This window comes from Eurosta solidaginis, chromosome 5 (assembly GCF_040869045.1).
Source record: "Eurosta solidaginis isolate ZX-2024a chromosome 5, ASM4086904v1, whole genome shotgun sequence".
Lineage (NCBI taxonomy): Eukaryota > Metazoa > Arthropoda > Insecta > Diptera > Tephritidae > Eurosta > Eurosta solidaginis.
In genome coordinates, this window is record NC_090323.1 from 106888807 (window position 1) to 106906759 (window position 17953).

The 17953-nt window shown below is 37.7% G+C and overlaps 1 protein-coding gene across 5 annotated transcripts in view; it reads left to right on the forward strand.

Moving 5' to 3' along the window:
• The window catches only part of LOC137252076 (uncharacterized), a 307866-nt gene extending 290239 nt beyond the window's left edge, over window positions 1–17627 (forward strand). For 2 of the 5 annotated variants that reach the window (XM_067787272.1, XM_067787275.1), the window contains one exon: window positions 17161–17627. In XM_067787272.1, coding sequence (XP_067643373.1) covers window positions 17161–17304 — 144 coding nt within the window. In that variant the 3' untranslated portion in view covers window positions 17305–17627. The remainder of the gene's footprint in view (window positions 1–17160) is intronic. The other 3 variants (XM_067787274.1, XM_067787273.1, XM_067787277.1) reach the window with 3 other exon arrangements.
• Window positions 17628–17953: the final 326 nt, after the last annotated feature.

The window sequence follows — 17953 nt, forward strand, 5'->3', positions numbered from 1 at the left end:
TTTATCCATATTTAAGTAAATTCGCACTTCAAATTCATTCCATTGAAGCCAGTAATACAGCCGATGAACGAGTTTTTTCATTGGCCGGTGTCGCGATAACAGAAAAGAGAAATCGACTTGGACCAAAATCCGTGGATAGTATATCTTTGCATTCATGCTTCAAAAATTTTTCAATTTGAACATCAAACATTTAATTATAGGTATTTTATGCAAAGAACTACACAGCGCTACAAAAAATTACTTACTTAAATCTTGTTATACTCGACCAAGTCCTTAAAAAAATATTATCAAATGGATCAGGTATTTTTTTTTTAGTGTTTTACAGTATTATTTATAAACAGAAATTTACTTTTTCTTTGCCGATATTTATAACAAGACCGCATTCATTTATGTATTATTTTCAATCAAAGACTGAAGTATGGAATAGAAAATTTAGTGGTAGGGGAATCGTTATGTTTGCATTAATGACATGTATATATCTATATATATAAAATTCAAATTATGTATGTATCTAGGTATAGATCCAGTTGCGTCCTAAATGGATCGATCGATCACAATCAAATTTGCACAGCCCACTAGAAACCTTTCAAGGATGGTCATAGGCTAAAAATAAAATCGATATGTCGTTTGTTCGGAGAGGACGTGTTTTTTAATCGCGCCCTAATTATGTCTTAATAACTAATAATTTTGCAATGTTTTTATGCATGGTGCATAATAAACTGTTTGAGATATTGACTCTTATAATGTGAATAGTTCGTTGTGATCGCAGTGTGTATAGAAAAAAAAAAACAATCAATTTAGTAATTATATCTATTCAGTTGTGCATGGATTTGTCTATTTATTTAATTAAATATGACTTGCCGTTGTGGGACGAAAGTGGAACGTGCTCAGGCCAAAGTGCAATGCTCTAATTGTAATAAGCTTTTCTACCTACATTGTGTTGGTATGCAACAGTCTGACTTAGAGTACCTTTTGAGTTCAAATACCCCATTTCTGTGCGATGAGTGTAAAGCTGTGCGCCGTTGTTCTCTTCGGTCTCCGCTTAAAAATAATGCAGCAAGTAATGAGCGCCAGTACAACCAAAACATTGTCAATCAATCTCTTGCGTTGTTGATCGATGAGCTCGCTGAAGTTAAAGCTCTTAATTCTAATATTCTGTGTGTGGTTAATGCTGTGAGAGAAGATAATGAATGCCTTCGCAATAAAGTTGAGACTCTTCAAACTGAAATCATTGAATTGAGCTCTATGCTTGCTGAAAATAAATCGATTGTGTCGCACTTGCTATCTGAATTCAGTGAAGTGCGTGGTATTGTTAGTGGCCCTTTGGCCAAAGAGAAGGATAGTGGAAAGGAAATAATTGTGTCTGATGGTAATGGTGTACTCAGTGCAGTCAATACTTCTTATTCTGCAGCTGAGACAGCTTCTGTTCCAACAACAAATATGCCATACGCGTTCGTTGCTGCTTTGTCAACTAGTGTAGGTACTAATACTTCCTCTTCTTATACCTCTTCTTCTGCTTCTACTGGCCAAGAGAAAATGCTGCCGTCCCCTCATGTTGCTGCTTCCGCTACTGGTACTCCGACTGCGGCACCAGTGTTTCCAGCCCATATGAGTGCAACTAATTTAGATGAACCATCTACAGGTGCTGATAACCAAAGTGATTGGAACACTGTGCGTAAAAAAAGAGGTCTAATAAAAGCAAGAATAATTCCTCTGGTTCTAGTACAGCAAATTCTTCCCAAAGCAATTTAAATTCAAATCTGTTGCAAGGTTCTGGTAACAATGCTGATTCCAGGGCAAATATCAACGCTAGCCCCCCAAAAAATGCAAACGCTCGGAAATTAATTAAACCCTTAGTTATTGGGTCGAGCTCCAGTAATGAGTTACGAGCTGTTGTCAGAAGAAAATGGCTCCATATATCTCCCTTTTCTACTTCAGCAACAGCTGACCAGGTAAAAAAATATATTGCTAGACATACTGGTATGGAAGAAAACTCCATTATTTGCAGTAGTCTTAGCAAGAAAGGTGTGGATCCGAGCTCTTTGAGACACCTTAATTTCAAGTTAGACGTTAATGCCAACTCATATGCGATGCTGTTGCGGCCTGAACTATGGCCTGCAAATATTGTTGTGCGCCCGTTTAAATTCAAGCCAAAAAACGACGAAAACCAACCGATGTCCGACGGCAATCGGTTGGGTTAGATGTAGGAAATAATCACCTAAGATTATATATGCAGAATATGGCTGGTGTTAGAACAAAATCCCAGCTGGTGCGGCTATTTAGCTCCCATGAAGAATATGATGTTTTTGTCTTCATTGAGACGTGGCTAAATGAAAAATTTTTCAGCGAGGAATATTTTGATCCTATGTTATACAATGTTTTTCGCAAAGACAGAAATTCAAACCTTACTGGTTGTGCACGAGGTGGTGGAGTTCTCATTGCGGTACATTCCAAACATCATGCTTCTGAAATCATACTGGAAAATAATAGTGCGCTACTTGACCAGCTATGTGTATGCATTCGAGGCTCATCAGACACTGTTTTGTTTGTGTTTCATATATACCGCCTAATAGTAGCTACGACTTATACACTGTACATGTCGATAATATTACGTCACTGGCATTGAACAAAGTTGGTGGTGATCATCTCTGCGTGCTGGGTGATTTTAATCTGGGTGATGTTAAATGGTCACAGACTCTATCAAACTCGGCTTTAATAGCAAGTGAGGTCATTGGCTCCAGTGAAGTATATTTAATAGATAGTTTTTTAAGTATTGATATTAAACAAATTAATCGTTTTTCAAACAGACTAGGTCGTACTTTGGATTTGATATTTTTATCTAATAATCTAAATTTTTCACTTTTTGAATGTATTTCTCCTATTAAAAAATCCGATTTGCATCATGTTCCATTAGTTCTTGATCTTGAGTTTTATAAATTTGCCGAAGCGAGTACTACCAGCTCTAATTTTTCTTTTAATTTTAAGAGATGTGATTTTTCGAACTTGAACAATCTTTTGCTGGAAATAAATTGGGATAATTTGTTTTGCAGTCTTGATACCACTAAAAGGTTTGAGATATTTAAGTCTACTGTTCTGCAAATTTGTAGAAATGTCATTCCCTTGGCTTCCAAAAAGAAGTACAAGGTGCCCTGGCATAATAGAGCCTTGATGAAACTCCGGAATTTGAAAAATAAATTTTTCCGTAAATTTAAAAGAACTCAAAATCCAACGTTTTTCAACTTGTATAAAGAGTATGATAAGAGATTCGCGTGTCTGGATAAATTCTTACACAGAAATTATATTTTAAATTTTGAGGAAAATCTTAAATCTAACCCAAAATCATTTTGGAACTTTGTCAACTCGAAGAAGTCAGTTTCGAATATTCCGTCCTCTCTTTTTCTTGCTGAAGAAGCTGTCGATACTCCGGAGGATGCTGCAAATCTTTTTGCTGAATACTTTATGAACAATTTCACTTCTGACTCTGTCAATCATGATAACATTACTTTTAATATTCAGGCTTCGATTGACTTCGGTAATGTAGTATTGTCTAAGGAAGATGTTCTTAATGCGCTTATTCGGCTTAAGACGTCGACGATTACCGATATCGATGGGTTCTCTGCAATTTTGTTTAAACAATGTGATTCCCTAGTCTATCCACTGTTGTTAATTTTTAATAATTCGTTATCTACAGGTACTTTTATTGATGCGTGGAAAGTAGCGTTCATTACACCTATTTTCAAGAGCGGCAATAAAAATGATATTACTAATTATAGGCCTATTTCAAAACTGTCCACCATTGCGAAGCTCTTTGAATGTATCATCCAAGATAAATTACGTTTCTGTGTAAAGAATTTTGTGTGTCCTGAGCAGCATGGATTTTTTCCAGGACGTTCAACTGTGTATAATCTGACTATTTTCTCGGATGACTGCCTTGCAGCTTTTCAGGCTGGATATCAGGTTGACGCTGTGTATACTGACTTTTCCAAGGCATTCGATCGGGTTTCCCATGTTATTTTGATAAAAAAGTTAGCCTGTTTGGGCTTTCACTCAGTATTTTTGAGTTGGATTGAATCTTACTTATTTAAGCGTCGTTGCATGGTTGTAGTTGATGGTGTTAGGTCTCGTCCATTCGTTGCTTCCTCCGGTGTTCCACAAGGTAGTATCCTGGGTTCACTGTTTTTTGTCATGTTTATTAATGATAATCGCTCTTGCTTCTCTAAAGTAAGACTCTTGCTGTATGCAGATGACCTTAAGATATACTTGCCTATTCATAGCCTTCATGATGCGGTATTGTTGCAAGAAGCTTTGGATAAACTTAGTAACTGGTGTAATAATAATCGGTTATCACTTAACATAAAAAAGTGCTTTCAAATAACTTTTTCGAAGCGTGTCAACTTGATTGATACCGTGTATCAAATATCAAACTCGCCCCTGTTGCGGGTTAGTGAAATTAAGGACTTGGGTGTAATATTTGACACGAAGTTTTCGTTTTCAAGTCATATTAATGTGTGCATTGCTAAGTCGTATGCCATGCTAGCTTTTGTTAGGCGTCATAGCTTGGATTTCAGTGACCCGTATACGCTAAAGCTTTTATATTCTGCGTTTGTGCGATCCAAACTTGAGTACGCTTGTTTCATCTGGTCTCAGAATTGAACGAATCCAAAAAGTATTCGTACGATTTGCATTACGCAGTCTGCGCTTCTCGGATCCTATCCCGACTTACAAAGCTCGTTGCTTATTGATCAACTTAAAATCATTGCAGGACAGGAGGACAATTTTATCGCTGTCGTTCGTTTTCGATTTGTTACGTGGGGTTGTTGATTGCCCTGTGCTCTTGGAGAGGATTTTCATTAATATACCGGCTAGAGCTCTTCGTGCTTCTGAGTTTTTTCATATTGGTGTTCTCAGGGCTCTTTATGCGCGGAATGCTCCAATTACTAGTGCCTTAATTCAGTTCAATAGAATTTCTAAATTTTGTGAGATAGATTTTTCTTGTTCGAAAGATGGATCTCTGGATGTAGTAATGGTAGGATAGAGAAAATTAGTAAGGAGCTATATGAGGTTAAGTCCTAACACCTCCAGTAAAATGTGGAATTGGGGAAAAGGGGGCGGGGCACCTTCTTAAAATGGGATTTTTCAGAACTATGGCTGCCGTACAAACCTAGGTTATTATAACAGCTAAAGTTTGACTACAGAGTTGTTTCGCTGTTATTCCTTTTGGATGTTTAATAATCTTCCGCCGTTAAATTTTTTGGTTAACTTCAGTCTATCCACATCTTCTATCTATCTATCTATCTATATATATAAAATTCAAATTATATATGTATGTAGGTAGATCGAGTTGCGTCCTAAATTGATCAACCGATCACAACCAAATTTGCACAGCCCACTAGAAACCTTCCAAGGGTGGCCATAGGCTAAAAATAATATTGATATATAGAAGGGGCGTGGCACCTCCAATGCAAAATGAATATTTGCTACTACATAGCTCTGAAGGTATTCATGCTAGAACATTAAAATTCAGTTAGGAGTTATATGAGGTGAATCCCTAACACCCCCAAGAAAATGTGGGGTTGTGGAGAAGGGGGCGTGGCAGCTCCCATATAAATGCAATTTATCGTACTGCATATCTCTGGATGTAGTAATGGTAGGATAGTGGAAATTGGTGAGGAGTTATATGAGGTTAAGTCCTAACACCTCCAGTAAAATGTGGAATTGGGGAAAAGGGGGCGTGGCACCTTAAAATGGGATTTTTTAAAACTATGGCTGCCATACAAACTTAGGTTATTATAACAGCTAAAGTTTGGCTACAGAGTTGTTTGGCTGTTATTCCTATTGGATGTTTAATAATCTTCCGCCGTTAAATTTTTTGTTTACTTCAGTCTATCCACATCTTTATCTATGTATATATATAAAGTTAAAATTATGAATGTTTGTATGTAGGTATAAATCGGATTGCGCCCTAAACGGATCGGCCGAACACAACTAAGTTTGAATCACGGACTAGAAACCATCCAAAGATGGTCATAGGCTAAACATAACTTCAATATAAAAAGGGGGTGGCACCTACCATACAAATGGAATGTTTGATACAGCATAAATCTGGAAGTATTCATGCAAGAATACAATTTCATTTGAAGATATCTTCAGTGTTATCTCGAAACTGAGCAACTCTACTAAAGCTGACACTGGTGGTCTCTCGGCTGCCTTGCTAAAAGGATGCACTTCCCTAGTTGTCCCCATAGAGATCATATTCAATTTGTCACTTAGCTTTGGTGAGTTTATTGATGCTTGGAAAATCGCCTCGACAACTCCTATTTATAAATCTGGCAGTAAGACGGATGTCTGCAATTACAGGCCAATTTCAAAGCTTTCCACCGTTTCTAAGCTATTTGAGTGCATTGTCAAGGAAAAGATTTCTTTTTCAGTGAAGCACTTGATTTGTACGAAACAGCATGGGTATGTTTCCGGGCGCTCTACCGTTTCCAATCTTGTGGAGTTCAGTGAATATTGTATCTCTGCCTTTTCATCTGGTCTTCACGTCGGCTGTATTTACACCGACTTTTCTAAAGCTTTTGGTAAGGTATCGCATGATATTCTAATTCACAAACTGTACTGCCTTGGTTTTCACTCAGCCTTTTTGCAATGGCTATAATCATATCTAAGTAACAGATGGTGTGCCGTCTCTATTGATGGGGTATCATCAGATCCATTACTTTTTGTCTTATTCATCAATGACATAAGCTCATGCTTCTCTTACGCTAGATTTCTGTTGTACGCCGATGATCTCAAAGTTTACTCTGTTGTAAATTCCGCAAACGATATGATTAATCTTCAAGTTGATATTGATAAACTTTACTCCTGGTGCATTAGATGTCATCTTTGATTAAATATAAATAAATGCTTCCACGTAACCTACTCAAAATCTCGTTCAAATCTCAATAGTTCGTATAGTATCGCTAACACTACATTACAGACTGTTGATAAAATCAAAGATCTTGGAGTTGTCTTTGATACAAAATGTATGTTTGTGAACCATATTGATTTCATCATTGCCAAGGCATAGGCTATGTTAGGCTTCATTCGGCGTAATAGTTCGGAGTTTTCTGACCCGTATACTTTAAAAGTAATCTGCTCCTCATTCATGCGTTCTCATCTTGAGTATGCTACCATCATTGGAGACCTTTCCAACAATTCTCAATAAACAGGCTTGATCAAGTTTATGCTTTACGGTCATTAAGGTTTACATACCCTCTTCTTCCATATACTGCTCTTTTACTTCTTTTGAATCTTAAATCCCTGGAAGCCAGGAGATCTATTCTCTCGTTGACTTTCTTGTTTGGCATTATCCACGGAGATGTAGACTGCGCTGCCCTTCTTGTGGAAATTAACACGCGCGCTGAACGAATTCAATGTGTAGGGACGCTTTTATAAATATTTTAAAGTCAGCTATTTAATGTTTTTAATTTGTTAGTTATAAGAACTTATCATTTGTTGTAAACTATATATTTACATGTATATTTTCTTATCTTTGCGTTAATATTTTTTGTATCTACCATTATTGGCAGTCTGTAAGAACTGTATGTTCATAGACTGAATATATAAGTAAATAAATAAATAAGAACATTGAAATCCAGTAAAGAGTTAAATTGGATCAATCCCTAACACCACTAAGAAAATAAGGGGTGAGTAAGAAGGGGTGTGGCACCTCCCATACAAATGGGATAATGAAAATTGGTAAGCAGCTATATGACGTTAAGTCCTAGCAGCACCAGTAATATATGAAATTGAAAAAAAAAACAATACAAATGGGACTTTCAGAACTATGGCTGCCTTAAAAACTTAGGTTATTTCAACACGTAAAGTTTGATTGCAGTGTTGGGTTTGGCTGTTATTCCTTTAGTATTCTTTTATGTTATCTTCAGGGTTGGTATTTTTGGATACGCCTGGAGGAACCGGAAAAAAACATTTCTGTTTAATTCGATATTAATTGATGTAAGGGCAAAAAGAGAAATCACCATGGCAGTTGCTTTCTCAGATACCGCGGATACCCTTTGTGTGGTGGACGTACAACTCCGCATTTAAATAACCACTGTCTGCAAACATCTGATACACCGATACATAAACCAAACGGTCAGGCCAAAGTGAGGGTGTGCCATGTGTGCACCATGACTCATAAACAGTCGGTGCAAGTTTTAGACCAAACTCCTAAGAACTTAAGGTGTAATCACCATGCCAAAGGTGGATGCCTCACATTTCCTATCCCTATCAATGAAGCTCAAGGACGATCATTAGCTGCGAATCAAGGGATTGATGAGCGCAATACAAACCTTTATAGCTTCAGGGCTTCTGCAACTCAAATGTAAACCTCACCTACGAGAGGGGAATCCTGTTACAAATATGAATATATCATACAACAACAGTCATTAGCTGTAGCAGAAGTCAATATTACCAACTCACGTTTTACCCATGGCCAGTTACGCGTAGCCCGCATATTTTATAGAAACGTGGGGTAACCCCAGGGGCATAAGCTAGTTCATAATAAAATCGTATTTGGAACATATGCATTATTCTTATTTAAATACTGAAATATGAAAATAAATATTATTTGGTACGTTAATTTCGCTTGCTACTTTGTTTTCTCAATTTTTTGCATTGTCCAGTCACGGTTGCACATATTCATGCAAATTGAGTCTTTCAATTTGCCTTTTGTCATCAATATCCTCAAACGGGAGTCCAAGGAAACTTGCTGTTTCAACAGGGTGGACCATACTGAGAGGGGTGTTAGAGGCGTTGGTTCCACAATACAGTTAAAGAGATGGTTGGTATCATGTGGGGACACGTTACAAGCAGGACATATGTTTTGTATGTCGTGGTTGATTCTAGATAGGTAAGAGTTTAACCTGTTACAGTATCCAGATCGAAGTTGAGCTAGAGTGAATCGCGTTTCCCTAGGGATTCTGTGTTCTTCTTCTGCAAGTTTAGGGTATTGTTCTTTGAGTACAAGATTTACCGGGCAATTCCTGGCAGAGAGGTCCGACACCTGTTTGCGGAGTTCACTGAGGACCTGCTTGTGTTTTTTGGCTTCATACGGTTGAGTTATCAGGTGCCGTATTTCCTCATAATGCGTACGGAGGTGACTCCTAAGCTCCTGGGCGGTGTTAGCTCATCAATCAGATGTCTATTGGAATGCCCAGATTTCTGGGTAGTCTTAAGCTTAGCGACCATATCGGGGACGCGTAGCATGCAACCGGCTGGCCAATTGCCTTGTAAATGGTAATGAGCGTTTCTTCATCTTTATCCCAAGTACTGCCAGAAAGAGATTTCAGGACTTTATTGCGGCTCCGGATTTTCGGTTCAATTGCGGCTGCCTGTGTCCATTATTGTGCAGTTGTCGGCGTAGGAAATGATAGTAACTCCTTCTGGTGGCGAAGGTAGCTTTGATATGTAGAAGTTAAACAAAAGTGAGGATAGGATACCACTCTGTGGCACCCGTTATTTAATTCCTCTTGGTTTTGATGTTGCGTTCCCAAATTGTACCGATGCCTGCCGGCCACCCAGATAATTTTAGGTCCACCTTTTAAGACTTGGCGGAAGGGTAGACCCTTCCAGGTTTTACAGTAACGTGCCATGGTTGACCGTATCAAAAGCTTTTGACAGGTCTAGCGCAACTAGCACTGTTCTACGGAGGGGGTTTTGATTTGAACCGCAATTTATCTAGGTGCTAATGGCATTTAGCGCGGTGGTGGTGCTATGTAGTTTTCTAAAGCCATGCTGATAATAGGTTAATTGCAAATTTGCTTTAAAGTAGGGGAGCAGAATGGCTTCAAGTGTCTTGACTACTGGCGATAGGAGAGATATCGGGCGATATGAATCCCCTATGTTAGCTGGTTTCCCAGGCTTTAGTAGCGGGACCACCCTGGCCATTTTCCATTTTTCGGGGATGACAAAGCATCGGCATGGCTATCCGTCTGGGCCCACTGCTTTAGATAGTTTAGCATGACCGATGGCATCCTCAACCTCTTTGGCGGTGATGGTAATTGGGGACGCGCTGAATTTATGTTTATGTGCGCGTCTGTTGGCCCGCCATCTAACTTTGTCAACCGTAGAATGCATTATATACTGTCGCATCCGAAAGTACTTTATCGCCAAATGCGATGGAAATTTTGTCATTGTGCTTATACGGACTCGATATGGACTTTATGGTGGACCAAAGCTTACCCACACAGGCAGAAAGATTACAATCCCTTAAATGCTCCTCCCATTTTACCCGCTTGTGCTCATCCACGAGCAATCTGATGCGTTGGTTTATATCCCTTATTTGGTGATCGCCGGGATCTTTGCGGAAAGCACCCCTTGGCGCGCATCAGTCGGGATTGGGAGGGCAGCAAAGCGGTTGTCTGTAAAGGATTTATATTCATCCCACTTTCCTTTTTTAAAGTTTATTAAAGTGCGTTTTTCGGTGAGCATGAAGTCGGAGGTTCGCTCAAGCGAAATAAGTATAGCCAGCTGGTCAGATGCCAATGTTACCATCGGTTGCCAGTTGACGCAATGTACGAGTCCTGCGCTCACGATTGATATATCTGGCGAACTGTGACATCTTCCTACTATACGAGTGGGGACGTCTCCGTTTATTGTGCAGAACGTCGTTTCTTCTATTTGATCCGCCAACATCTTACCCCTGCTATCCGCCTGCAGGTTTGAATGCCATAGATCGTGATGGGCATTGAAATCGCGTAAGATAATGCGATTATCACCAGTGAGTAGTGCTCTGATATTAGGGCGGTATCCGCTGGGGCAACAGGTGGCAGGAGGGATGTAGATGTTGATGATTTCTAGGTTTGCATCGCCTGACCGGACAGATAAGCCGCTACGTTCTAAGACACTGTCCCTGCGACCGATGTCGGGAGCAAATATATTATCAGCCCAATTCTAAACAAAAATTCCTTGCGAGTTTTTCCCTTCTCCCATTCCACGTATTATAAATAAAAATTCCTTGTGAGTTTTTTCACTTCTCCCTTTCCTCTTATTCTGAACAATGTTCGAAAAAGCGGAAACCGGTTATGGGAGAAGAGTAGGTATTATGAATGTGAGTGAGAGGAAGATTTCTCTGCCATTTCTTAGGAGTTTTTTCACTTGTTAAATTAAAGGGAATGCATCAAAATAGTTAAAGTAAATTGGTTCTTTTAAGAAATAACAGTTATTTGTACAAATGTGTGCTAAAATATGTACATTCTACCACAATTTTCTTTATTTTAAGTCGAAAAGTATATCATAATCAACGGAAGAGCTCTTGGTATATTTGGTGCAGCCATCCAGAAATTGCGCAAGGATTTTTTAAGAAGGCTTAAATAGATTTTGGCATATGACGAAAGACGAATTCAAATCGACTTGGCCGCCAGAAAATTGCTTTGCTGAATGGAAGCAGGCAACTCCAGCGGATTTGTGTTATCCCGGCGTCTTCTTCTTTTGCTCCTCTGTTGATGTTGTTGTGGCACGAATTCATTACTCATTTCAGTGAATACCATATGAAATGCAATAATGTGCATTGTTTATACTTTATTTCTTAATTTCAAACAAATTCGCAACAATAATTAAACTTAAAATTTTTTAAACAAAATAAGAAATTCGCCACGAAATTTCAGTTGACAAAACAGCTGACTTTGAAAATTCGAAATTCCTATTCCCCAATTATTGTTCTCTCGAGGAGAAAATAATTGGAGGAATTTTTCCGCGGGAATAAAAAATCCGCGATAAGCAAATTCCAAGGGAATATTTAGAATTGGGCTGTATATTGCACTGAGTGGTGTACGAGTATGATAAACGCGAGACCTCCTCCATTTCCGCTCTCGCGATCTTTTCTGTGGACATTATACCCAGAACAGGTCTGCAGGGCAGATCTTGCTGTGAGTTTAGTCTCTTGAATCGCAGCGATGCGGATGTTATGCCGCTTCAAGAAATCGACTATCTCCGTGATCTCCCCAGTTAATCCATTACAGTTTAACTGCAGAATTCTGAAGTGCAGCGGGGAGACGTCGTCACTCTAGGGGTAAGTGACGGGTGACTACGTCTGAGTTGTGGGAGGCCAGGACGCAATTGTTGTGGCCCTGGGACTGGACGTCCCTGGGTAAGCATTGGGGTACCCGGTGTAGTTGGGTTTGCGGCCTGGCAACATGGCGCAATGAAGCCCGTGGGGGGTTGCCGTCGCGGAGACCAGAACATCTAGGAAAGTGGCACCGTACAAGGCAGGAGTTATTGGGCGGATGACGCAAACATATATATTCTGAGCTGGCAAACGGTGCAAAAGGTGGTAGGGACTAAGAGTCTGTATTGTAGTTATGAGAGGTAGCGGCCGTATGAGCTGGTGGCGCCGTATGGCGCGAGCAGCATCGGGTACTTGTTGTGGCTTGCTGAGCAGCAGAGGCGTAGACTACGGGACGCCCTTGGGCGTGAACAGCAAGGAGCCACAAAAGATTTATAAAAGTTACGAGGACGTGGGATTTTGGGATCTAGCCCAGAGCAACCTGTCCGATGCAAACATCCCTTGCACGGGACACACTGACAAGAGTATGACCGTCCTAAAAAGTTTCTTTTCCAGCAAGCGCAGCAAAACCATTTCTCAGGACCGGGGTAAGGAGAAGGACCCGGATTGGGTTCGATACCTTCCCGGAGCAGGAGAGTATGGCGCCGTCCCGCTGCAAGGAGATGCTGGGAGGATGACAATTTGTGGGAGGGACGCAATAAATTAAATGGGGTTACACTGAAATGACAGCCACTGGTGGGAAAAATTGCGAATCGCTCCGGTACATAGAACCGGCTGCCTTGGGAAGCGTTTTTTCCTTCTGATTCGTTGTTGAATCAAACGAAAAAACGCCTGAATTGATTAAATTCGGCGAAAAGTGAATAAATTCGCACATACGAAGCCGCAAGTGATTTGGTTGATTTCAAATCAGTGGCGAGTGTGTTCGTTTGAACACATTGTGTCGTTGAACTTGATCATGTTGCAGAATAAGAGCGAACTATGTTGTATTCGAACTTATCCGTTTTCTGGTTGGCAGATTTAACCTGCTTTGAACCTTATATTTATTTATTTATTTATTCATATTATAGTCTAGGACAATCAGAACCTCCTTACAGACTATTTTCAAACGTATCTTAACTAAGAAATATTAAATAATCAAATTACTTCATTCAATAGCAGTTTGAACCTAAATTTATTTAATAAAAAATCAATACCTAATACAATAAATTAAACTCCCTCATTGCCCTAGCAATCGAAGAATTAGAAGCATAAATCGTTCTACATCTATCTAACCAGAAAAAATCGTGACATCGAAGGGTTCGTGATGGTACATTTAACCGAATGCGTTCTAAATGATAGGACGAGTCAACCGTCCCATTGATGATATCGTATAAAAATGTCAGTGATAGCATTTATCTTCTACAAACTAATGATTTCAGGTTAATTAAAAGACATCTAGAGCTGTATGTTGAAACAGGATCGTGAAAACGCAAAGACCGCTCAAGTCGGTCTATCTGGTAAGCATGGTACGGCCTCCAAATGAATACAGCATATTATAGCTTAGACCGCACTAGAGTTGTAAATAAAAGTTTTAAAGTATAATAGTCACTAAAATCTATACTGAAACGGCGAATGAACGCGAGTATGGAATAAGACTTCGCAATGACATAATTAATCTGACTGAAATAGAAACTTAGCATCAAAGACTACACCAAAATCTGATAGTTCATCAACAACCCTCAGCGTAGAGTCCCCAATATGATAACAAGCAGGAAGAAAAATTCGAGTTTTAGCAAAGGCAATACTAAAACATTTACTTATATTTTAAAGCAGACGATTATTTCTACACCATTCTATTCCGTTATCAAGATTCGCATGGAGCATAGTGGACTCAGATTGAGTCGTGATTGATGCAAAAATCTTCAAGTTATCAGCATAGAGTAAGAATTTAGCGTACCTGAAACAATGACGTATGTCATTAATAACACAGTGCTACAAAAAAAAAAATATCTCAAGAACTTTAATAGCGACCTAGTGTCCGTTGTAGGTCTTGATGAGTAGATCAAGATGCCGTGTTTCAAAATTTTCTAACACCCCGAAATTTTCAAGTTATTGTTGAAAAACTGTTTTTCTTGTACCTCGCGCATTCAAAAATTCGTTACTCCGTCATTTTTCCATCAATTTTTTGATTGCTTAACAGTTTTGGAAAGCTGAAAGATAGGGCTTTAAAAATATATATATATATTTCTCTACACTTTTTATAGCAAATTTTTGAGATTTTTTAAAAGTTATCTAAAATTTTCTCGTTTTTTTAATTTTTCAAAATTTGACGGGTTTCTAATGTATCATTTCTTTAATGAATTATTTTTTTTCTTAAATAGGTTGAGAGAACATTCTATTTCGAGTAAAAAAAAGTACTGGTTGATCAACTTCGGTTGAGAATTGTTGAAATGACAACACTTTTTGTGAACAAGAAAATGTTGCTCTCATCGTAGAATTGATATCGCGCCATGTCAGGATTGAATGTATGATTTCAGTATATCGCTGCCATCGTTTTGAACATTCTTATCGTTTCTTTTATTCCACCCATTATTTTTTGTTATAACAAAATTTCAATTATTGACTTTAATTATTTAAACAATTTCGATATTTTTTATTTATCTACATATATCATCTCTCGAGTAATTTTATTTCGCTCCTATGTTGGAGAGAAAAAATAAAGAAATCAATAGTTGCAAATATATTTACATAAAATTTTGTTTTATATTATGTACTTAATACAAAAAAAAACTTCGAATTTCGATATCTGTTAAAAATGTTTGCTAGATCTTTTGCGTTTATAAGCCACATCGTCAGTATCGCGTTTTAGAGACCAGCAATAATTTGCCAGCATTCTGATCTGACTTTTTCCGACAAAGCGTTTTTCGATCTCTAATAGTTCCTGATGGAACCGTTCTCCCTGTTCGTCACTGAATTGTCCAAGATTTTCAGGGAAGAAATCCAAATGTGAATGCAGTAAATGGACTTTGATTGACATTCTGCACCCCATCTGCCCATAAGCCTCTAGAAACTCATTCACTATTTCTACGTAGTTGGCGCTTCTGTTATTCCCCAAAAATTATTGCATAGAGGAATAAAACTCGCCCATGCTCTTTGCTCTACGTTATTCAATTTTTTGAAAAATTCCGTATCAGAAAAAATTTTTCGTATTTGTGGGCCAACAAAAATACCTGTAAAGTTGACAATAATGAGAAAATTGCTGTAAATTACAAATTCTTATAGAAATTTTCTATACTTTCTTTGATCTTCGCATCACTCAGTCTTGGGAAAACTGTTTTCAAGTGTGAAAAAGCTCCACCGTCTTTTTGAAGTTGTTTAAAAAATTGTCTCATATAGCCTATTTCTTCCCTGAAAATCTTGGACAATTCAGTGACGAACAGGGAGAACGGTTCCATCAGGAACTATTAGAGATCGAAAAACGCTTTGTCGGAAAGTCAGATCAGAATGCTGGCAAATTATTGCTGGTCTCTAAAACACGATACTGACGATGTGGCTTATAAACGCAAAAGATCTAGCAAACATTTTTAACAGCTATCGAAATTCGAAGTTTTTTTTTTGTATTAAGTACATAATATAAAACAAAACTTTATGTAAATATATTTGCAACTATTTATTTCTTTATTTTTTCTCTCCAACATAGGAGCGAAATAAAATTACTCGAGAGATGATATATGTAGATAATTAAAAAATATCGAAATTGTTTAAATAATTAAAGTAAATAATTGAAATTTTGTTATAACAAAAAATAATGGGTGGAATAAAAGAAACGATAAGAATGTTCAATACGATGGCACCGATATACTGAAATCATATCGATTCTACGATGAGAGCAAAATTTTCTTGTTTACAAAAAGTGTTGTTATTTCAACAATTCTCAACCGAATTTGATCAGCCAGTACTTTTTTTACTCGAAATAGAATGTTCTCTCAACTTCTTTAAGAAAAAAAATAATTCATTAAAGAAATGATACATTAAAAAGCCGTCAAACTTTGAAAAATTAAAAAAAAACGAGAAAATTTTAGATAACTTTTAAAAAATCTCAAAACTTTGCTATAAAAAGTATAGACAAATATATATATTTTTAAAGCCCTATCTTTCAGCTTTCTTTTAAGCAATCAAAAATTGATGAAAAAATGACGGAGTAACGAATTTTTGAATGCGTGAGGTACAAGAAAAACAGTTTTTCAACAATAACTTGAAAATTTCGGGGTGTTAGAAAATTTTGAAATACGACATCTTGATCTACTCATCAAGACCTACAACGGACACTAGGTCGCTATTAAAGTTCAAAATCAGTGTAGCACCGTGTAATGATAACAAATAATAGGGGTCCCAACACACTCCCTTGGGGTACACCAGAGGTGGCAGTAAACGACCGTGAACAGATACTATCCACCAAAACAACATATCCACGATCGGTCAAGTAAGACCTCACCCAAGATAGCATACTAAACTGGAAGCCCAAGCCAGCAAGTTTGGATATAGTAATAAATTCCTCATTCCTTTTAAATGTATGAAAACATTTATTTGAAGCAATTTTTAATTTTATAATTTATTTAATAATTTGACGGACAAGGCGACAGATGTTTCGATTATACCTTGTAAATCTCTCCCAATTGCGTTAATTGCATATTTTATTCTTTACACAGTACATACTTTGTGTGTAATCATGTGTTAAGATTATGCTTTTTAGGTTGGTGGCGGTTTCAAAGAAACTGGTATTTGCTTTGTTTTATTTATAGAAATACAAACAATTAACCAATGTTGTCTATTTGTATGAATTAAGCGGGGATTGCCCTCATTGCTGTTCAATGTATGAAAACATTTATTTGAAGCAATTTTTAATTTAATAATTTGGGAAAAATTTAAGCAACGTGCCATCAGGAGGGACAAGGCTAGAGCTGTTTTGATTATACCTTGTAAATCTCTTCAAAGCCTTTTCTCCTGGGAGTGGGATCCGAACCCACACTCCTGCGATGGTTTAAGTGTTACAAACGCATTCAGTCAAATCATGCCTTAGTTGTTGTAAACCTATCGCAATTGCAATATGAAATTAATTATAGTTAATTTATTTGCAGCTACCGGTAATATCGCCCCGCCACTGTCCCCGATGTCAATACTACGTGTTAGAAGACGAATCATTACTACAGCAGCTGTTTGCGGCAAATGAAAATATCACATGTATATTTTGTAACTTTCCTTTCGTTGAAGATTGCATTTAAATTGTCAACTGTAATAAATTTGAACGGTAATTTTTTTGTGTATGTTATTCGGTTCAAATATTTGCATCTTGTTAAAAAAATTGCAGTCTTATAAAAGTAAACATTTCTCAGTTAATGTAATAGGTTTGTGCATGGTATAAGATATAAGGTAACTCCATTGTGTCACACGATCTGGCAACTACTCATACGTCATAATACAACGCTGCATTCAACACGACAGTTCGAGTTTGAAATCGCATCCTGACAAAGTCGTACGTGTCGTGAATACGAAAAATTAAAGCTTCTGTCAAATTAAAGGAATAAATCGTGCTATTAAAACTAAATCGTTTATCGTTTATTTATTTATAATGGTTTAGTTTCCGTCGATAATTGTCAAAACGTAAGTAAGTGACAATTTCAGAAGGGGTTGGTGAATAAATAAATAAAATAAAATAAAGTGATCAAGGTTAATAGAAATGAAACCGTTACTTATTTTGACCCCGGAAGTAATCATATGTTGATCCGAAAATCCTTCGCGCGTGAGCTTGTACCCGGTGAAGCACCTAACGAGTTTACAGGTCTTTGCTGGTGGACAATACGTGAGTACCGAACAATTAAACGCGGTTATAGAAATTGATGATAACAAAATTCCGACAGATATACTTCTTAT